Source organism: Suricata suricatta, chromosome 3 (genome assembly GCF_006229205.1).
Source record: "Suricata suricatta isolate VVHF042 chromosome 3, meerkat_22Aug2017_6uvM2_HiC, whole genome shotgun sequence".
NCBI lineage: Eukaryota > Metazoa > Chordata > Mammalia > Carnivora > Herpestidae > Suricata > Suricata suricatta.
In genome coordinates this window covers 116584662-116606788 of record NC_043702.1, presented here as the reverse complement: position 1 = coordinate 116606788, position 22127 = coordinate 116584662, and the positions used below count along the sequence as shown (strand labels likewise).

Sequence of the window (22127 nt, the reverse complement as noted above, 5' to 3'; positions counted from 1 at the left end):
TACCCAGCATAGGGGCACCTAAATACATAAAGCAAATATTAACACACCTTAAAGAAATAGGTAGCAAAATAGTAGTAGTAGGGGACTTTAACATCCCCCTACATCAGTGGCTAGATCATCGAGATCAAAAACAACCGAACAAAAACCCCCACACCCCAAAACAGTAAGGGAACCTTGGCCTTAGTGTGTCAGACCAGATGGATGTAGCAGATGTAGTAGTACATTTCATCCAAAAGCAGCAGACCACACGTGTGCATGGGATGTGTATACACAGGAAAGACATTCTTTAGGACAGATCATACAAGAGGCCCCAAAACAAGTCTCAGTAACTGTAAGAAGATTGAAATCCTATCCAGCATCTTATCTGCCACAGTGATAAAAAACAAAAACAAAAAAAACCTAGAAATAAGTTACAAAAAGCAAACTGGAAAATTCACAAATGTGGAATTAAGCAACATGCTACTGAACAACTAACGGCCAAAGAAAAATATCAAAGGAGAAATAAAACTACCTGGACAAATGAAAATCTCATTACAGCTTACCAAATTTACAGGATGCAACAAAGTAGTTAGAAGTCGATAGCAGTACAGGCCTACTTAAGTAAGTGAGAAAAATTTCAATCTAACTTTATTCTTGAAATAGAAAAGAAAAACAGATTCAAAAGTCAGTAGAAGGAAATAATGGAGATCAGAGCAGGAATAAATGAAAAGACTAGAAAAGATGAATGGCACCAGGTGTTTCCTTGAACAGATATAAAGTTGAAAGACCTTTAGGAAGAATCACACAAAAACTCAAGTAAAACTAGAAAGAGGGGATGTCATAACCCATACCATGGGATCCGAGAGACCCCATGAAAAATAATGTGCCAACAAATTGAGTAGCCCAGAATATCCTAGAAACCTACAACCTACCAAGACTGGCTCATGAAGGAGTAGAAAATTTGAGCAGAAAAAATACCAGTAAGAATTTGAATTCAGTAATCAAAACCTCCCAACAAACAGAAGTATAGGACAAATTGGCTTCACTAGTGAATTCTACCAAACATTCAAAGAAAAATAAATGCCAATCCTTAAATTCTTCCAAAAAATTAGGAGAGAACACTTCCAAACAAGATCAGTATCACCCTGATATCAAAGTCAGACAAGGATGCAACAGGCAAAGAAACTTATAGGCCAATATTACTAATGAACATGCAAAAATCCTCAATAAGATATTAGCAAACCAAATTCATTACATACATTAAATACATTAAAAGCATGAAATACCTAGGAGGAAACATAAGTAGAAACCTCCTTGACATTGGTCTTGGCAATGGGATGTGTTTTTGGATTTGACACTAACAGCAAAGGCAGCAAAAGCCAGTATAAACAAGTGGGACTTTATCAAACCAAAAATCGTCTGCACAGCCAAGGAAAACACCAACAAAATGAAGACTATGAAATGGAAGAATATTTGCAATTGATGTATCTAATAAGGGGTCATATCCAAAACATAAAGAACTCCTTCAACTCAACAGCAATCCAATTAAGTGGGCAGAGGACCTGATTTTCCCCAAAGACCTGTAGATGGCCAACAGGTAATCATCAGGGAAATGTAAATCAAAACCCCAATGAGATGTTCCCCCACACCCGTTAGAATGGCTACTATCAAAAAGACAAGAAGCAGTGTTGGGGACAGTATGAAGAAGAGGGAACCCTTGTGCACTGTGGGTGGAAATGCAAGTTGGTGCAGTCATTGTAGAAAACAGTGTGGAGGTTCCTCAGATTAAAAACAGAACTACCGGGTCACTTGGGTGGCTTCAGTTGGTTGAATGTTTGACTTCAGTTCAGGCCATGATCTTACTGTTTGTTGGTCTGAGCCCCATGTCATGCTCTGTGCTGACAGCTCAGAGCCTGGACCATGGTTTGGATTCTGTGTGTCCCTCTCTCTCTGCCCCTCTCTCTTTCTCTCTCTCTCTCTCTCTCTCTCTCAGAAATAAAACATTAAACATTAAAAAAAACAGAACTACTACATGACCTAGCAATTCCATTTCTTGATATTTATTTAAAGGGAATGAAAACTTTTAGCTGGAAAGATGTATTCTACCCCCCATCTTCTTTGCAACATTATTTGCAAGACACAGAAATAACTGTCTATTGATGGGTGGATGGAAAAAGGAGCTGTGGCGTGCATATACAATGGGTTGTTATTTAGCCATAAGGAAATGAAATCTTGCCATTTCTCACAGCATGGATGGACCTTGACAGCATTGTGCCAGATGAAATAAGTCCTTGAAAGACAAATACCGGATGACCTCACTTATACGTGGAATCTAAAACAACCGCAACCAAACTCCTGGACACAGAACAGATTGGTGGCTGCCAGAGGTGGGGGTTGGGAGTGGGTGAAATGGGTAAAGCGTACAGACTTCCAGTTATAAATAAGTTGTGGGGATATGATGTTCAGCATGGTGACTATTGTTAATAATACTGTCTTGCAAATTTAAAAGTTGCTAAGAGAGTAAATCTTCAAGGTTTTCATCATAAGAAAAGAAAGTGTAACTGTGGTGATCATCTTGTAATATATACAAGGAGCAAATCATTGTGTGGGACACCTAAAAAAGTAACATGATGCTACTTGTCAATTATAGCTCAATTTCAAAAAGGAAGGAGAGGTTGAAAGTAATGATATCGATGAGTAAAATTAGGGCTGAAAGTGTCCATTGAAGTAGTGATCCCTAAAGGTACAGTCACTGGAGTGCTGTGTGAGTGGAGGTCCAGAGCCTGCCCAGAAGAGACAGAAGTGGCAGAAGATGAAGAAACAGAATAGTGACGACATGCAACTCTTTCTAGAAGTTTGTGACAAAAGGCAAGATAGAGATCGTCCACTGGAGGGGAGGGTGGTCTAGGAAGAGGTGATTTATGCTGGAAGCTGGACACACAGGAAAAGAAGAACCATTAATAGTGTAGCCATGAGCGGGGGAGGGTGGACAAAAGGTGGAAAGGATTGGTTTGGATGGAAAGAGAACCCCTCACCCCCTTATTAAGTCAGAAAGGACAGGAGGAAAGGACGGGTGCGGGTGTGGGTTCGTTGGCTGGTGTAGCCCTGGCAAGGTGAAGTGATTCCCACCGGTGCCTTTATGTTCCCTGGGAAGTAGGCATAGAGAGCAGGTGCGTAGAGTGAGTGGAAGGTGGGGGATCAGAGCTTGAGGCACATGGAGGAATCCTGAGCTGGCCACTTACGAGCCAGGGGGCAGGCGAGCCAGGCCAGCAGTGGGGTTTCAGGTCGTGATGAGTAAGAGTGACCTGCGGGGGTCACCACTTCACTGGGGGCCGTTGTCTGATGGTGCCGGGCATGCCGGGCATGGAGAGGTGGGTTTGTCCAGGGCTGCCGCCACCACGGGGATGAGATCAAAAGACAGTGAGGTAGGGGCACCTGGGTGGCTCAGTTGGTTAAGCGTCTGGCTTTGGCTCAGGTCATGATCTCACGGTTCATGGGTTTGAGACCCGCATCGGGCTCTGTGCTGACAGCTAGCTCAGAGCTTGGAGCCTGCTTCAGATTCTATATCTCCTTCTCTCTCTGACCCTACCCTGCTCACGCTGTCTCTGTCTCTCAAAAAAATGAATTAAAAGCATTAAAAAAAATAGATGGCGAGGGTGCAGGGTGTTGGTAGCATAACTTCAGCTGCATAGAGAGAGAGGAAAATAGAGGGATGACAGATCATACGTGATGAGGCCATGAACTGGAGGTGCTGATGAGTTTTATAAAAGGCAATGTTGGGATTTTTAAGCGCACCAGAATGAGACAGGCCGGTGATGGCTGGCTCTAGGGTGTAATCGGGGCTTGTTAGCCAAAGTGGGCTGGTAGATGATGTTCAGATGGGGCGTCGTACCAGATGCCAGAAAGATGGCAGGTGTGATTTGGGGAAATAAACCCTCACTGGAGCCGGGGCCCCAGGTGAATTGTTGGCCGTCAGTGAAATGCGAAGAGTAGGATGTAGTGAGCAGGCATGAGCTTCGGAGCATAGGGTGTTGTTTAAGAGGGCAGATGTAATGGCTTGGGGCTGGTAAATGGGAATGGGGATGAAAATGAACCCACTTTCCAGCCTTGAGGTATGTGGGGTACAGGATGGTCACCACCCACTGCTTGAGACGGCCTCATGTGTGTGACATCTGGGAGATCACTGGCTAAGGCACGGGAGTGAGAGGAACTCCTGGACTCGATGTTGGGGAGAAAGGAAGGTTTCATGGCTTTTTCACAAAGATGTTCTGGTGGCTTCTGGGACAGTACTTGTTTTTTCTTACCTCTCTCCTCCCCAGCCCTGTCCCCGCCCACAGTGAAAGTCCTTACCCTCTCGACCTGTGATGCCTCCATTCAGCTGGATGTGTGGTCTCTGACTCTACAGATGGGAACGTTCTCTGTGTGTCTCCTCTGACTTGGGACTTGGGCAGAAACAATGTACTCGCTGTGTCGTGTGTAGTCACTGTGACTTACCCCTGCGTACTTGACGTAAGTCACTGCCTTACACTGCGTGCATTTTCGTCCAGGAGAAGATGTAGAATTTTTTTTTGCTTTAGAAAAGTCCATTTTCAGTAATTTCTGCATCCTTTGTGTGAGACCCATCGATCAGGTGAGTCATTGAAGGAATCTGGGAAATCGACCGAATGTGACTTTTCTGCATTTGTATCTAAGCGCTTTCTGCCCTCTGTTACCAGATTGCAGTTAATAAAAAGCTTTTGTTGGTATTTCACGTGGGCATTTACAATGTAAAGACTTATTGTAATAATAAAGTTAACACTTCGTGAGCACAGTCCTCATTCCCAGGTGCGGGGAGGAACGGGGACAGCTCCTCACCAAGTGAATCACAGGACTGGGTGGGGAAGCTCATAACTGCGCTTGGAGCGACGGCCTCTGACCTGGAGCCTGTGCTCTTAGAACCTGAAATTGTACCATGATCGCCTGCATGGCCTGGCACATAGCATGCCTGGTATCATTCATAGCACTTGATGCTTATTCAGTTAATAATGCCTTTATTTTCAGATTACCTTCAAGAAAGTAGAATTCTGCAAGATCTTTCAAAATCAGTTCCTCATAAGAAGAAAGAGAAATCAAAGGAAAAAAAGGATCAAACTAGCGCTTGTCCAAAAGTTAAGAAAAGGCTTGTGTCCTATGATAGGACAGGTACGTAGCATCACTGACCCAGCTTGTTTAGAAGACGCCATGTTTTGTCATATTATTTTGCACTTTTATGTGCTTAAGTAGGACACTGATTTTAGAAGAAACAGTCTTACTGAATTTGGGTTGCTTAGAATTGATAGTTTTTTTAAATCCTTGAACACCTAAAATATCAATAGATCAAAAAATTGAGAGAGAGTTCACTGACTGTGTTCTTCAAGAGGGGTGACCCCTGAGGGTTATGGTTAGAGGACTGTAAGTAAAAGGAAGTTGTGTGGCTTCGCCTTATCCTCTTAGCAACATTTTGTAGTAGCATTATATTTAATAATTCTGTGTCTTTGTCTGACACAGAATTTGAGTCCCCAAACAAGTAATTCATTTAAACTCAATTTCCTCACTGATGTTTTCCAGTTTGCACTTTCTCTGTGCCTCAAATTCTTCTTTGTATTAATATTTTCAATTTGACAGGAAAAGGGAAACATTTCTATGTTTCAGGGACACACCGTGGTCCAGGGCCGATGAGTCATAAAGCTGTTGAAACTTAAATTTCCAGGCCTGACATAAACAGGCTTCATTTATTTATTTTTATTTTATTATTATTATTTTTTAATGTTTGTTTATTTTTGAGAGACAGAGAGACAGAGCACTAGCAAGGGAGGGGCAGAGAGAGGGAGACACAGAATCCGAAGCAGACTCCAGGCTCTGAGCTGTCAGAGGGGGTCGAACCTATGAACCGTGAGATCATGACCTGAACCAAAGTCAGACGCGTAACCGACTGAGCCACCCAGGTGCCCCAGGCTTCATTTTTCTTAAAAAGAAGATCCTACTGTCCATGCCTCTGATAGCACAAGCCTGTGTGGGCTTCATCTCACCACCCTGAGATCATGGCCTGAGCTGAAATCAAGAGTCAGACGCTCACCTGACTTAGCCGCCCCGGCACCCCTGGGACCTGGATTCTTGACTCACTGTGAAAGTGGAGTGCAGGCTGATCTATTTGTGATGTAAAGACTTGCCGTCTGGGCTGGTACCATGTGCCCAGCAAGCGAGGGCAGAGCCTCACCCTCCAGTGTCCGGTGTATAATGTGTTGTCCAGTTTTAGTAAGTATCTGTGATTTTCTGAATTAGTCTGGCTTTCTACAAAAATTTTCCCTCAGCTTTTTGGAGGTTATATATTTTCCTTTCATTTGCTACTTATTCTGAAAAATCATGATTTGTAAATTTGTCCTAAATCGCTTCCATTCCCCAACGGTCTCCATAGTTCATTGAACCTGCCCGGTCGCCACCAAGAATGGACTGGTGATGCGTTTACAATATTGCGTGCGAGGAATACCCTGGTCAGCACTTGATATTTTCTGATTTAATTTTTTGCAAGTCTGATGGGTGAGAATGACTTTTTCATTATAATTTTAAATTGCGATTTCCTGATTACTGACTAGGTTGAATGTTTTATAGTATGTTTACTGGCTGTTCTTTCCTATAAATTGTTCATCTTTCCGTCAGAATGATTATTTCTGACTGATTGGGAAGAATTCTTTAAATGGCTTATATATCAATCCTTAGCTTCTTAACATAGGTCATGAACATTTTATCCTCATGATTAATTATTCTTTAACTTTATTTATGGTGGCCTTTTTTGCATGTAAATTGCTAAATTTGACAAAGTTATGTTTATTTTTTTTAACATGCTTTGATTCTTTTTCAGGAACATATTCTATATTTTCTTTTAATACTTCTATCATTTGCTTTCCCTACATTTACTTCTGTAATCCATCTATGATTTACACTTGTATCTAACCGCATAGTTTTCTAAGTGGCCAACCACTTTCCCTTTATGATTTATGAATGGGTAACGATTCCTCTACTGATTTGAAACACCTTTTCACTTACTAGATTGTCTTTTGTAAATGGTCCTATCTCTGGGCTCTAATTGGTTCTGCTGGTCTGTTTTCCTAAGTCATAACCACACTCCTTTGATTTCGATAGGTAGGTGTTTCTATACCCTCTCCGTATTCCTCACCTCTCGGCCCCTTACACTACTGTCTGTTTATACTGATAGCAACTAGCTGTCTTGTTGGTTAAGTATTTGAAGTTTCTGTCTGTGTTTCAGCAACTGATAGGGCCCAGACTAGGGTGAGGCTGAGGGCACAGAGTTTAAAGAGGAACTGACTCTTTTGGGATTGTGCAGTACCTTACCCTCATCCTGTCCGGAGGCTCTTCTACACAACAGTTTGAGTCTCTTTTAAGCCTTAGCAGAGACCCTGTTTTGATCACATGGTGTTTGTGGTTTCTAGAAGACCAGAGTCTTTTTTTTTTTAATGTGTTTTCTAATGTTTGTTTATTTACTTTTGAGAGAGAGAGCACAAGCAGGGGAATGACAGAGAGAGAGAGAGAGAGAGAGAGACAGAGTGTGAAGCAGGCTCCACGATCTGAGCTGTCAGCATAGAACCAAGCTCAGGGCTCAAACCCATGAACCATAAGGTCATGACCTGAGTCAAAGTCAGCCCCCCAGGTGCCCTGAGAGGACCAGAAATGTTGAACAATTGCATAGCATTGCTGATTTTGCCAGCATGGTGTTGGGATTGCTTCTTTCCCCATAATGTATCAGGAGAAGCTTAAGGGCAAAGAGGACAGCCTGTAGCACGGCAAATACAGGCAAGCAATGGGACCGTTTCCAGAAGGAGACACTCTTTAGCTGCTAAGAGATCAAGAGGAAAAAAGGTCTCAATGGTGTGTCTGTTGGAGGAGTATCTTTAGGAAGCTTATTTCCACCGTGCGTGGTCCTCACTTCGTTCTTGGCCCTACTGTTTCTGCCCCAGCTTAGGCCGCTGTGGAAAAAACCTACCTGGCTCCTGTTCCAGTGTCTTCTCGTGCCCTCGTGCCACCAACTGTGGGACTGCGGAATTAGGGCTTCTGTGATAGCTTTCTTACATGGAAAAATATTATTCCTTCTTTCCAGCTAATGTTAAAAGTAAATTTTAAGCTTTTTTTTTCTTTTCCAATTATGGAGCTTTTGTGTAAACTTGAAGCTCCCATTAAAATGTTTTCTCTACACAGAAATATTTGGAGTAGTATACATTATCCTTAAGTAATGCCCACATTCATACCTCCAGTCGGTTTTTTTTTTTTTGTAAACCAGAACCAGAGGATGCTGACGTGACAAGGCACATTATGAGGCTAAGAGACAAGTTGGGCTGGCAGACGACATTACTGCAGCGCTGTGTGGAGCACAGAAGTCCCAGACTCGCAGCTCCGAAGGTGGTTCTAAAGGTATCAGTCTGTTTTATTCACTTTTATGCTATTAAAGTTGTTCTTTGAAAGTGCATCTTAATCTTTATTTCATTCTCTACACATATTGGATCAAAATTAGACATTCTCACATTAATACCAAGTTGACAGTCATGTTCATAGTACTTATAAGAGTGTTGGACATCAAAAAGAAAACCCCAAACAAACAGAAACTAAAACTGCTGGATGTCATTTCATTTCACTTATTCCAAGAACGGAGAACAGATAGGACATATACCTGAAATTTGAATCAATTCTTATGTTTGTGTTTTTCAGTTTTTTGTGATTTTAAAAAGAAATCCTAATGTACTTTTGTAGCATGTATCTTCACTCTTACTGCCTGGCACCTGATTTTCTGTCTCATTATCTGTGTGTGTCCTTATCCCTTCCTCTTCGGGGAAGTTCTAGCATGTCCGGGGTCATGTGACCAGGGGGGACAGGTGGCGACAAGAGCTAGTAACTCTGCCTCCTGTGACCATTACAAGAAGATGGAAGACTGGCAGACACCTCTGGGCGTGCTGGTAGACCCAGAGCTCTCAAAGGGCACGCCCCACGCCAGCAGCCTCGGTGTCCCCTGGAGCTTATTAGCAATCAGATCCATCCCCCTCTCTGCACCAGACCCTGGGAGTCAGAGACTCTGAGAGTGGAGCCCAGCGATCTGTGTTTTTGGAAGTTTCCCCAGGTGATCTGATGCACGATTGAGAACGGTGTTTCTAGACCAGGGGCCGACTTCCTTCTTCTGAAAAGCACCACGTGGTAAAATATTTTAGGCCTTGCAGGCCCCCTGCCCTCTGTCGTAACTACTCAGGTCTGTCCCTGTAGAGCCGGAGCAACAAGTGGGTGTGGCTGTGTGCCAGGGACACTTCATTTATAGAAACAGGCGCCTGGGCCGGCTGCGCTTTCGCAAAGCTGGCTGTGAGCTTGATGCCCCTGCGCTCCCTGACAAGCTAGATTTCATGTGTAGTGAGAGAGGATTGAGAATGTGAAACAAATACTTGTTTTTAATTGAAAGACAATCATTTAATTGGAACATACTGTGCTTCTTGTACGTGGATGATTTAATTCCATGCATGACCCATTTGGAGAGTTGGGTCTGCGTTAAGGTTCTAACATCCTCAACTTTTTGAACGGTAATTAGAAATGCCTTGAGTGGCCCAGTAACTATAACACAGCCACATACCGGCCCGTCACCACCCAGGGCTGAGGTGTTAACACTGACCGGCGGTTTGTAGACTTGTTTCTTGAGGTTTCCAGAGACCCGTCGTGGCAGGTCAGAACAAGAACGGGAAGCGGCCGAGACATTGAGGAGGAACAGGAATGGTCTTCAGGGAAGACCGTTTTTTAAGAAGTAAAACTGGATCCAAACTTCTAAATTCCAGTAATTAGAAACTGTTTACTCAGCTCAGTAGTATCTGAAGGCATCACTGAAGTATAATAAAGACTACTCAGTGCTTTTTTTAAGTAATAAAGTTTAGTTTTCCAGAAATGATTAAATTGAACCTTCTTGTAGAGGGTTCAGAGTAAAAGTTAAAATATTTCAAAGTGAGAGGAAATAAGTTTCACTTAGAAATTTTTGTTAATGTGGAATGGCTGATTTCTCAATAATGCCAGGTAAAAAAGAACCAGACGTTACAGAAGATCGCAGTGTGTCAGAGTGTGGGTGAGGTCAGACACGTGTTCACATCTTGCCTGCCCCTGCCTGTCTTTGTGACTCTCCTCAAATTACCCAGTTTCTCAAACTATTAATTTCTGCAGCTGTTTAATGATCATCATCCCGTGGTTAATTTAAAAAAGTAAATTCAAGAGATTAAATATTTGTGGTTATAAATGTATATAAAACAGTTATTACTTATAAAATATTTATTATTTACTTAACAAATATTAGCTATTGTTATTATAAAACCAAGCCACCATCATTACCAAAATAAATGATTAATGTGCTCACAAGGCTTCTGGTGTTGGCAGATTTACTGAAAGAGGGGTGTGTGTGTAAACCATATGTTGCCAAGTTCTCGGTGTGAATAAGCATGTAACAGTAAGAGTAATCAGTTTTCATGAATGTTTTTCACCACATTATAAGATCAAAAATTATATATTTTAAATCTTTCATATGATCTCGTTGAACTTTGGACACAATTTGATGTTGGCTTTCCTCAGTGATATTATTTCTTAATTTTAATCTAAAATTGTTTCGGGGTGCCTGGGTGGCTCAGTCGGTTAAGCTTCCGACTTCTGCTCAGGTCAGATCTCACATTCGTGGGTTCGAGCCCCGCGTCGGGCTCTGTGCTGACAGCTAGCTCGGAGCCTGGAGCCTGCTTCCAGTTCTGTGTCTCCTTCTCGCTCTCTGCCCCTCCCCCTCTCATGCTCTGTCTCTCTCTCGCTCTATCAAAAATAAATAAAACATTAAAAAAATTTTGAAAGAAAAAAAATTGTTTCAATTTATTGAGTAACCTGTTCAGCCACTTTACTACTTAATTTGGTCAAGTTAATTAAAATGTTTTTAACCTCAGGAACCTTTAAAAGATGATGGAGAATTTGTATATTGCCTTTCTCGGAAAAATCGAAAAGGTCTATACAATCCGTATGACCTCCAGGTGGTCTCTGCCCACAGAGCCAGACACAGCAAAGAGTTCTGGGTAGTTACAGCATCATCTGTCTCCAAGGTAACAGAGGAATTTTCAGAATGGAAAAATATTAATCAATTTAGAATATCTTTGTGTATTTCAGTTGGACCCGGCCCTTCAAGACGTAGTTTATGTTTAAGATCCTCTTTGGGCGAAAGCTTTTTAATGGGGAGGTTCCTTTTTCTTTTATGCAGAGATTTAGGTCTGAAGATTCAGTTTTATCTCAAATAGTTTAAATGTTTTTTTAAAAAAACTAGACTGCAGTGATTTACTGACATATTAGGAATTACTATAGTAAAAGAAAAACTTCTCTCAGGTTTGCCAGAAACTCCTTCTAGAAACCTCACTCCCCCAGTACACTCACGTAGCGCTTTGATACTGATCACAAGTTGTGATTATACAGTTACTCATTTTGGCCATTTGACTGGTGCCTGGCCCCGCAGGCAGGGCTGCAGCCGGACGAGGCAGATCCGTAGGGGCAAGTGCAGAGACGCCCCGTGTGTATCATCAACTGAACGTGGAGGGAACGACTGCTATATAAACAAAAGTGTGCATGTAAATACATATGTGCTGATACAGGCATACTTTTATTTCTAGAAGAAATTTAAGAAGATGCTAACATTCGCAGGAAGGAGACAGGGATTCTTTGGAAGAGAATTCCTTGATGATGGAAAGGCCTGTGGTTCTTGAACGTCAGAACAGGGCATCTTGGTAATGGGATTATTAGCCCCTCTGGAACCACTACCCCTTCACTAAGATTGAGTTCACAAATACTACTTTATAGAAACTGTGAGAATTATGAGACTGAAGAGAACAGAAATTTGTGAAAACTGTCAGGATGAGGAAGAAGTTGCTTTTACTCTATTGGAGCACAAGACACAGCACTAGAAAAATGGCAAGAGTAGCAGCAGTGTGGGATCAGACACCAAGTTTGGGTATAGGTGACGTGGTGGGGGTTGTACACAGAACAGGTCTATTATCAAGGCAAGTAGTTATGAGGCACAGACAGCGGTTCCTAGTTCCTTGAGAAGAGTGCATATTTGTTTTAAGGAAATGAAGTCATGGTTGTGTGCTTTGTACTTGCAGGTTACTACAGTGGGTGGTGGAGACGAAGGAGAATCTTTACCGACTTCGGAGTGGCTTTTAGAAAGGACGTGTTACCATTTGTTACAGCAATTCCGGGTATTTTCCAATTTTCGGTGAGATGAAAGAAAATGCAACAATTATTTGTAGTGTGGTCCTGTTGAAATAGCTGCCAGGCTGACATGTGGGTGCCACCTCATGCCACCCTTGTGGGGAATCATAGAGGAAATGGGGTATTCCATAGAAGTATTTTAGACTAGATGGAGGCGTAGGAAGGTCCTGAACTTACCACCTCCCACAGACACAGCAGACCTACATGTGGAATAATGTCCTCTGCAGATGTCCTGAAAACATGATAAGCCAGAAGAGACAGAGACACACTCTCAACAAACAGCCCACCCCCAGTGCGGCAACCCACAACCAGGAGGGATCTCAAAAATGTGGAAATCCCTGAGGGATAGGGAATGTTTCCCACAGAATCCTCAATCCTCAATCCTTGGGATCTGCACCAGAGAGGTGAGCTGCCGAAATGTAAAACAGTGGGGATTGTGTCCAGGGAAACCGTAAAACTGTGGGGAACAGAAAACCTGCCCGTAAAAGGTTTGTACGCACACTCAGCTCACCCTGGGACCTGGAGCAAAAGCTGCACCTTAAGAAGCATCAGGCCATATGGAAAGGAGACCCCCCCCCTTATTTTTAAAGTGAATGCCGGAGAAGCAGGAACCTTTACGGAACTGTTTCTGGTACAGAAACGCTGGCAGGTGTCATTTTTGGAGTCCCATGGTACTTTGCTAATGCCAGTGTTGGCATTAGCCGTCTTGGCAATCTTCCTATAACCTGGGCATGCTCCAACCCCCATGCCACAGCACCACAACCATCTGGGCGAGAACCCTGCACCCAGCTTGCCAGGTGAGTCCATGCCCCTCAGGGCCACAGCCAGCAGGTGCATGCAGCCACACTTGGGACTACCCGGGAGTACCCGGCAGTGCTGGCCGAACAGGACCATGCTTCCCAGCCTCAGGTCATCCACACAAGGCCACTTCTCCCACACTGGGAGAGGTAGCTGGTGCACCTAATACATAGGAAAAAAATACCCAGAAAATCAGGAAAAATGAGGAGACAAAGAAATTATCTTCCAAACGGAAGAACAAGACAAAACCTTTAAAGAAGATCTTGATAAAATGGCAGTGTAAGTGATAAAGAGCTCAAAGCAGTGGTCATAAAGATGCCCACTGAATTGGGAGGAGAATGGCTGAGCACAGTGAGAGCTGCAAAAGGGAGATGAAAAAGAGAGCGTCACAGAGCTGAAGCAGAATAAAGGAACTGAAATATGCACTCAAGGGGTTCAGCAGTAGACCGGGTGAGCCAGAAGAGCGGGTCAGAGAGTGAGCCCCGGGACAAAGCCGTGGAGCTCACCCAGACCAGCAAACCCGAGGTTTTTAAAAATGAAGGTAACTTAGATGGCTCCTGGGACAATTTCAAGTACAGTAACATTGACATTATAGGAGCCCCAGATGGAGAAGAGAGAGGTGCAGAGAAGCTTATCTGAAGAAATAATGGCCGACACTTTCCTTAATCTGGGGAAGGAAACAGACATCCCGTCCAGGAAGCCCAGAGAGTTCCAAATAAGAATCCAAAGGGGTTCACCCCCAAGACATAATTAAAATGTCAAAAGTGACAGCTAGAGAATCTTAAAAGCAGCAAGAGAAACAACTTGTTTACATACAAGTTAAGCCCAGGAGACTATCAGCAGATCTCTAAGCAGAAACTTCGCAAGGCAGAAGGGAGTGGCAGGACATACTCAGAATACTAAATGAAGAAAAACAATTGCAACCAAGAATACTCTACCTAGCAAGGTTGCCACTCAGAATTAAAGGAGAGAGAGAGTTTTCATATAACAAAAGCTAAAGGATATCATTACCACTCAACCAGCCTTACAAGAAATGCTAACGGGACTTCTTTAAGCTGAGAAAAAATGGCACTAATTAATGACAAGAAAACATATGAAAATGAAAATCTCAGTGGAAAAATAAATATATCGTGAAGGTAGTAAATCATTTATAAAGCTAATAAGTTTGGAAGACCGATGTAGTAAAATTGCTAAAACTATAATTAGTTAAGGAATACATAAAAGGTTGTAAAATGTGATATCAGAAACCTAAAATGTTAACAGAGGTGGATGAAAATGTCGAGTTTTGGAATGTATTCAAATTTAAGTTGCTATGAACTTTATTTATTTATTTTTTAAATAGCTTATTGTCAAAGTGGTTTCCATACAACACCCAGTGCTCTTCCCCACAAGTGCCCTCCTCCATCACCACCACCTCTTTTCTTCCCTCCCCCTTCCCCTTCAACCCTCAGTTCGTTTTCAATATTCAATAGTCTCTCAGATTTTGTGTCCCTCTCTCTCCCCAACTCTTTTTCCCTCTTCCCCTTCCCCTGGTCCTCCATAAGGTTTCTCCTGTTCTCCTGTTAGACCTATGAGTGCAAACATATGGTATCTGACCTTCTCTGCCTGACTTATTTCACTAAGCATGACACCCTCGAGGTCCCTCCACTTTCCTACAAATGGCCATATTTCATTCTTTCTCATTGCCATGTAGTACTCCATTGTATATATATGTATATACCACATCTTCTTGATCCACTCATCAGGTGATGGACATTTAGGCTCTTTCCATGTTTTGGCTATTGTTGACAGTGCTGCTATGAACATTGGGGTACATGTGCTCCTATGCATCAGCACTTCTGTGTCCCTTGGGTAAATCCCCAGCAGTGCTATTGCTGGGTCATAGGGGAGTTCTATGGATAGTTTTTTGAGGAACCTCCACACTGTTTAAAATACATCATTACATACATAGGATGTTATATCTGAACCTCGTGATAACCACAAAATCTTTCAGTTAATACACAAAAGAAAATGAGAAAGGAATCTAAACACTAAAGAAAGTTATCAGACATCAAGGGAAGAGAGAAAGGAAGAATAAAAGAACAGAAACTATAAAAACACCTGGAAAGCAATTAAAGGGCAATAAGTACATACTTATTAAAATTAAATGTAAAAGGACTAAATTCTCCAAAGGATGTAAAGTGACTGGGCTTCTAGAAAAACAAAAAACAAAAACCTCCATATGCTGCTGATAAGAGACTCCCTTCAAAAGTAAGGACATACATGCTGAAAGTGATGGTATGAAAAAAGGTGTTTTATGGAAATGAAAATGAAGGCTATGGTAGCTTATATTCATACAAAATATCCTTCAAGACTTACAGAAAATGAAGTTGTACATTAAATAGATGATGGGAAAGGGATCAATCCAGCAAGGGGATATAATATTTATAAATGTATATGAACCCAGCATAGCACCAAAATGTTTAAAGGAAATATCAACAGACATAAGGGAGAAAGATACAGTGATCTACTAATAGGCGGAGACTTTAACACCCCACTTATGTCAATTATTAGAGCATTCATACAGAAAATCTGTAAGGAAGCATTGGCCTCAAATGACACATTAGACCAGATGGACTTAGTAGATCTATATAGAACATGACATTCAAAAGCAGCAGGAGTGCACATGGCACACTCCCCAGGGTAATAACATGCTTGGCCACAAAAACGTCTCAGTAAACTTAACAAGATTGAGGTCACTTAACATCTTTTCTGTTGTTGTTTAAAACTGGAGATCAGTTACAAGAAAATTGGGAAAATCACAAAAATGTGGCGATTAAACAGCATGCTACTGAAATGAAAGGGCCTATGAAGGAAACAAAGGAGAAATTTAAAAAATACCTAGAGACAAAACAGAAAGAGGTCATACCAAAAATCTACAGGATGCAGTTAAAGCAGTTACAAGAGGGAAGTTCATAACGATAGAGGCCTACCTTAAGAAACAAGAAAAATCCCAAACAGCCTAACTTTAAACCCAAAGGAACTGGAAAAGAAGAGCAAATCAAACCCAAAGTTCGTAGAAAGAGGGAAATAATAAAGATCAGAGTGGAAGTAAGTAAAATAGAGATTAAAACAACAACAGAAAAGATCAATGAAGCCAAGAACTGGTTCCACAAAAACATGTAATTGGTGATTAGATTCATGAGGAAAGGAAGGACTCAAAATCAGAAGAAAAGTTATAACTGACACCGTAGAAAATGGAGAACAGTAACAGAGGTGATGAACAGTCACACATAAGCAAGCTGGGCAGCCTACAGGAAATGGATAATTTCCTAGAAACATACAACTTAGCAAGGCTGAATCATGAACAGGTAGAAAATTTAAATAGACCAATTACTAATAAGGAGATTAAACCAGTAATCTAAAACTTACAAACAAACAGAGTCCAGGACCAGAATTCACTGGTGAATTCTACTAAATATCCAGAGTATGTAATGCCTGTTATTCTCAAATTCTTCCAAAAAAAAAAAAAAAAAAAAAAGGAAGAGGAAGGACAGCTTCCAAAGTCATTTTATGAGGCCAGCAGTTCCCCTGATATCAAACCAAAGGACACCACAAAAATGAAGAAACTCATGGGCCTGATGAATGTACATGCAAAATTCCTCAACAAAATATTAGTGAAAAATTAGAAAATACATTAGAAATATCATACATCATGGTCAAGTGGCATTGATTTCACGGATGGAAGCCTGGTTCAACATTTGCAAAACAGTGTGACATACTGTGATATATCCCTTAAAAAGAGAAAAATCATCTCAATAGATGCAAAAAACATCTGACAAAGGTCAGCATTCATTTATGGTAAGAACTCAGCAAAGTGCATATGGAGGGAACGTACCTCAACACAGTAAAAGCCACATATGACAAACCCACAGCTAGAATAGTATTCCAACAGTAAAAAGCTAAAAGCTTTTCCTCTAAGGTCAGGAACAAGACAAGGATGACTACATTTCTCAACATAGAATTGGAAGTCTTAGCCACAGCAGTTAGGCAAGAAAAAGAAATAAAGAGTATCCAAATTGGAAAAGAAGAATGAAACTGTTACTATTTACACATGACATCATACTGTGTATAGAAAAACAAAGCTGTAAATATAGCAATTTCAGATTTCAAGATCCACTACAAAGCTGTAGTGATCAAACAGTATGGTGCCGGCACAAAAATAAACATGTGGATAGATGAAAGGAACAGATTAGTCAGCCCAGGAATAAGCCTACAATTATATGGTCAATTAACCTTCCATAGAGGAGGCAAGAATATGCCATGGGAAAAAGTCTCTTTAACAAATGGTGTTGGGAAAACTGGGCAGCACCATGCAAAAGAATGAAACTGGACCACTTTCTTACCCCACACACAAAAGTAAACTCAAAATGGATTAAAGACTTGAACTTAAGAACTGAATCCATAAAACACCCAGAAGAAAAGTAGGTGGTAAACTCCTTGATGTCATTCTTGGTAATGTTTTCTTAGATCTGACTTAAAGGCAAGGGTAGCAGAAGGGAAAATAAACAAATGGGGTTGCATCTAACTGAAAAGGATCTGAATGGTGACGGTGCCGTGAGCAGAATGAAAAGGCCAACTACTGACTGGGATCCAACGTTTGTAAATCATATGTATAATAAGGAATGAATGTCCAAAAAAATAAGGAATTCATACAACCCAGTGACAAAAATAATCCAATTAATAATTGGGCAGAGGATCCGAAGGGAGATTTTTCCAGGACCTGCATACAGGTGGCCAACAGACACATGAAAAGATGCTTAACATCACCAATCCGCAGGGAAATGCAGGTCAGAACCCCAATACGATATCACCTGCTACAGGTCAGGACAACTATTAAAAAAAGAAATCACAAGAATTGATGGGGATGTGGTGAAAAGGGCCCTCACGCACTGCTTGTGGGAATGGAAACTGGTGCGGCCACTGTGGAAAACAGGATGGAGGTTCCTGAAACAATTAACATCAGGGCTATCAAATGACCCAGCAGTTCCCCTTCTGGGCATCCTGAGAAAATGAAAAGACTACTTTGAGAAGATAAACACACTCCTTTGTTTATTGTGGCACTATCTGTGATAGCTAAGACGTGGAAACAACCAGAGTGTTCACTGATAGATGAATGGATAAAGAAATCAAAGGAAGTTGATTCAGGTATTAAAACCCCTATCTTTTCGTATAAATGTTGTATGGAAAAGGTTTTTTGTGGTTCAATTTAAATTGGCTGTAATGACCTTAATTTACCATTTGTTTTTCGTGCATCTGTTCATTAAATGAATATTTATTGAGCATTTGCAAGAACCACACATTGTTCTGGATGCTGGAGATACTCTATTCACAAAACAAACAATTGTCTTGCTCTCAAATGTCTTCTAGTGGATAAGAGATGAAAAAACCCATAAATATGTAAAATATCAGGTGGAGAAGGAATGTTATAAAGGGAAATTGATCAGAATTAGGGAGCTGGAGTTGCTTGATTTGAGGTCATCACTTAATAATTTATATAGTTCTCTAAGTGACAGGACAGGACACCAAGATTTCTGCAAGTCCGATCCTTCACACAGCGGTTCCAGATTTGTTCTAACATTTGTACCTGGTTTTTTCCTTCCTTATGTTTTGTTTTCTTTGTGTACAGTTGACACCTGATGTTACATTAGTTTCAGGCGTCTGTACGTTGTGCCGTGTGCACCAGGGCGAACCACCTCCTTACCCGCTGTTAGAATAAGTCTTCTGTTTCTAATGTCTGTCTTTCCTTGTGGTCTGCTGCTACCTGCTGGAGACTGGGGGAAGAGATAAGTAATACCGTAAATGGTTACATTGGATATCGAATAGTTGGAATAACTAAGAACCAGAGGAAGTTTGTTTTTTATAAGAGAAGTGAGTGGATTTTGTAGCAGAGAAGGTACTCACAGAACAGACATTTATTGTGTAGTTTTGCTCCCCTGTTGTGTGCACTGGAGGTACCATCAAGTAAAAAAATGTACAAGGTCTGTTTTCCTATAGAACTTCCATTCTAATGGAGGGAGGTAGATAGTAAGTAAATAAAGTCATTTCAGCTGGCAATAGGGGCCAGAAAGATCATGCAGCAGAGAAACAAAGCAGAGACGTGTGGTTGCTACTTAAAATAGGACAGCCAGAGAGGTGCTCTCTTAGCGGAGGCCTTGGTGATGAAAAGGGATGTTCACATGGGGTCTCGAGGAGATAGTTTCAGACAGAGAAGATATCAAGGTCAGAGGTTGGGAGGCAGGTTCAAGGCTGATGTGTATGCAGAGGAAGAGATGGCTTACAGAGGCAATGTGGGTCCTGTGCAGGGGTGACTTGAGCTGCAGTGCCTGCTTGGTACCTCATGGGCCTTCCTGGAGGACTCACTGCTGTGGCCTGGTGCACACACTCATCACACTGTCGTTGGGGTGGTTCGTCTGGTTTCCAGAGGTCTCCTGGGGTTCTGAGGGTCTATGCCCCAGTGGAAGTGACTGGTGCTTGGGAGCCTGACGTAGGTCAGGATCTGGGGCATTTCTGTTCTCTTAGGCCTGAGGGTGCCTGTGTGACATCAGTGGTGCTTTCTGGCCTGCTCGCTCAGCCCTGGGGCTCCTCAGTCTTCCATGGTTCAGAACAGCCAAGAAGATGGGCTGGTTTCGGGTGGTGCCTCGGGCAGACCTAAACCACTGTCTTCCTCTTCCTGTCGCCTCTTGCTTGCTGTGTAAGGAATGAATCTCACCTTGGCAAATGAGGATCACCTTGAAAGTGTCACCAAGTGTCACTGTTACGCTCCTTCTCAGGTTCTTTGAGTTTTTAAAATTACAAATGCTTTTTTTTCAAAAATGTAAATATTAAATATCAATATGACATACACTATCTCAATTTTTTTATTTACAAGCATACAGTGATTTCTTATCAGTGTTCCTTTTCATTATCATTGAAAATTAAACCTTGACTCTTCTCCAAATAGAATCTCTTTTAAAAATAGTAAACTAATAAAGGTATCAGGGAAAAGAAGTTATTTTTATAGTTGTTCTATTAATTGGGATGTTGTAACTAAACTGGTGTCTATGAGAATTATAATGAGTTTTGATAACATTTACTTTTCTCTGTATCTGTTGATAGTTTGAGAGAGAATTGATGTTTGGTCTTTAAAGTTTATGATGAATGAGACGTATTCTAGGAAATCTAGTATTCTTAAGACATTACTAAATGTATTCCATATAAATATATGATTCATGAATATAGAATGTAAGAAATATTTTTCTTTCAGAATTAATAAAGCATTTGTTACTTGGAAATTGAATGTTAGAAGAATTAAGACTGAGAAGAGCAGGTGAGTTTTAATAGGCAATGTATTTTTTTTTAACTATGTGAAGGGAAAAACCTTACTCTAAATATGTGCTGTACAAGCGAGTATAAAGCATATTTCACTCAGTGATTGGAAAGTCACATTATGATTATGATTAAATTTAGCCAATCTTATTTTCTTTTACTTACTTTTTTTAATGTTTGTTATTTTTTAGAGACAGAATATGAGTCAGGGAGGGGCAGAGACAGGGAGACACAGAATCTGAAACAGGGTCCAGGCTCTGAGCTGTCAGCACAGAGCCTGACGTGGGGCTTGAACTTGAGAACAGTGAGATTGTGACCTGAGCCGAAGTTGGACACTTAACCTACTGAGCCACCCAGGTGCCCCGCCAATCTTATTTTCAAACCCAATTTATATATAAAACCTAATAAACACTGACGACATTTCCCAGCATGTTCATCTGCGACATGAGGAAACGATGGCCCTTTCAAGAACTTACAATGACTTCCCCATGTCACTTGGTTGAACTTTTTGCTTCCAGAAAGGGGAGTGACCACGTCACAGGAGTTAGATGGCTGGTAATCCTGTTTTACAGGGTCTCTGGCAGCCCCGCGGTGTCGTTGTTGAGCTGTCTGCTGAGCTACTGTGATTGGATGCAGTTGTAGGAGATGACGCAGAGAGAACTCCCACACTTACCGTACCGCGTGACAGGACAGCGGTCCTGACGCAGTTAGGAGAGAGAAGACTGGTCACCACAGACAGGGCCCCTCATGTGGCCCTTGTACCGCCATACTCACTTCCCTCCCAATCCCACCCCCTCCTCAGCCCATGGCAAGCACTACTTGGGTCTCCCATTTCTGTGAGTTTGTCTTTTCGAGAACATCATATAAATGGAGTCATGCGGTCTACAACCTGTGGGGTTGGCTCTTCCCTGAGCACAGCTCTGGAGTCCCATCCAGGCTGCCCCATATATCAGGCGTCCCTCAGTTGCTGGGGAGCAGTGCATGCTGGGAGTGTGAAGTACACCTGCTCTTCTCCAGTTCTGTTTATTATAGACAAAGCTTCTCTAAAGCTTCATATGTAGTTTTTAGGGGAACACGAGTTTTCACATTCCTGGGGTGGAGGCCCAGTAATGCAATCCTGGGTCATGTCATGATTGCATGGTTAGTTTTGTCTTGTTTTTTAATTTTTCATCCTCAACAGCAGTGTAGGAGGATTCAGCTTCACTTCTGTGCCGCCATTTGGAATTGGCACTGTTCTTTTGTTTTAGACATTCTGGTAGGTTTGTGGTAGTAGTGTGTTGTGGTGTTAGTTTGTGTTTCCCTGATGACTAATGATGTGAGCATCTCTCCATGTGCTTATTGGCCATCTGTGGATCTTTGGTGAGATATCTCTCCATGTCCCTTACACATTTTCTAGTTGGATTGTTCGTCTTTATACTGTTGAGTTTTAAGGATTCTTTTTATATTCTAGATACAAGTACTTCGTCAGATGTATGGTTTGTAAACATTTGCTCCCAGATTTGGCTTGTCTTTTTTAAATTCAAGAGTATTTAGCATCTCTACATGCCAGGGATTAGGCTAGAGGTAGCCTGCTTTTTGAACAGGTTAACGTAACTCTCTGGCCTCACTGCTTTATTGGCCCGGGTGGCTTTATGCCAAGAGCTGGGCTTTCACTCAACTCCATCTCTGTTCATGGGACACCCTTTGCCACAGGGGTGGTTGGAGCGAAAGGTGTGGATGAGGGG

General features: G+C 41.7%; 1 protein-coding gene across 1 annotated transcript in view; it reads left to right on the top strand.

Moving 5' to 3' along the window:
• Positions 1–22127, top strand: part of DNAH14 (dynein axonemal heavy chain 14) — a 296737-nt gene that overhangs the window by 8403 nt on the left and 266207 nt on the right. Inside the window, exons 3-7 of the mRNA XM_029934922.1 lie at positions 5020–5160; positions 8291–8421; positions 10950–11102; positions 12150–12262; positions 20342–20404. Coding sequence (XP_029790782.1) covers positions 5020–5160; positions 8291–8421; positions 10950–11102; positions 12150–12262; positions 20342–20404 — 601 coding nt within the window. The remainder of the gene's footprint in view (positions 1–5019; positions 5161–8290; positions 8422–10949; positions 11103–12149; positions 12263–20341; positions 20405–22127) is intronic.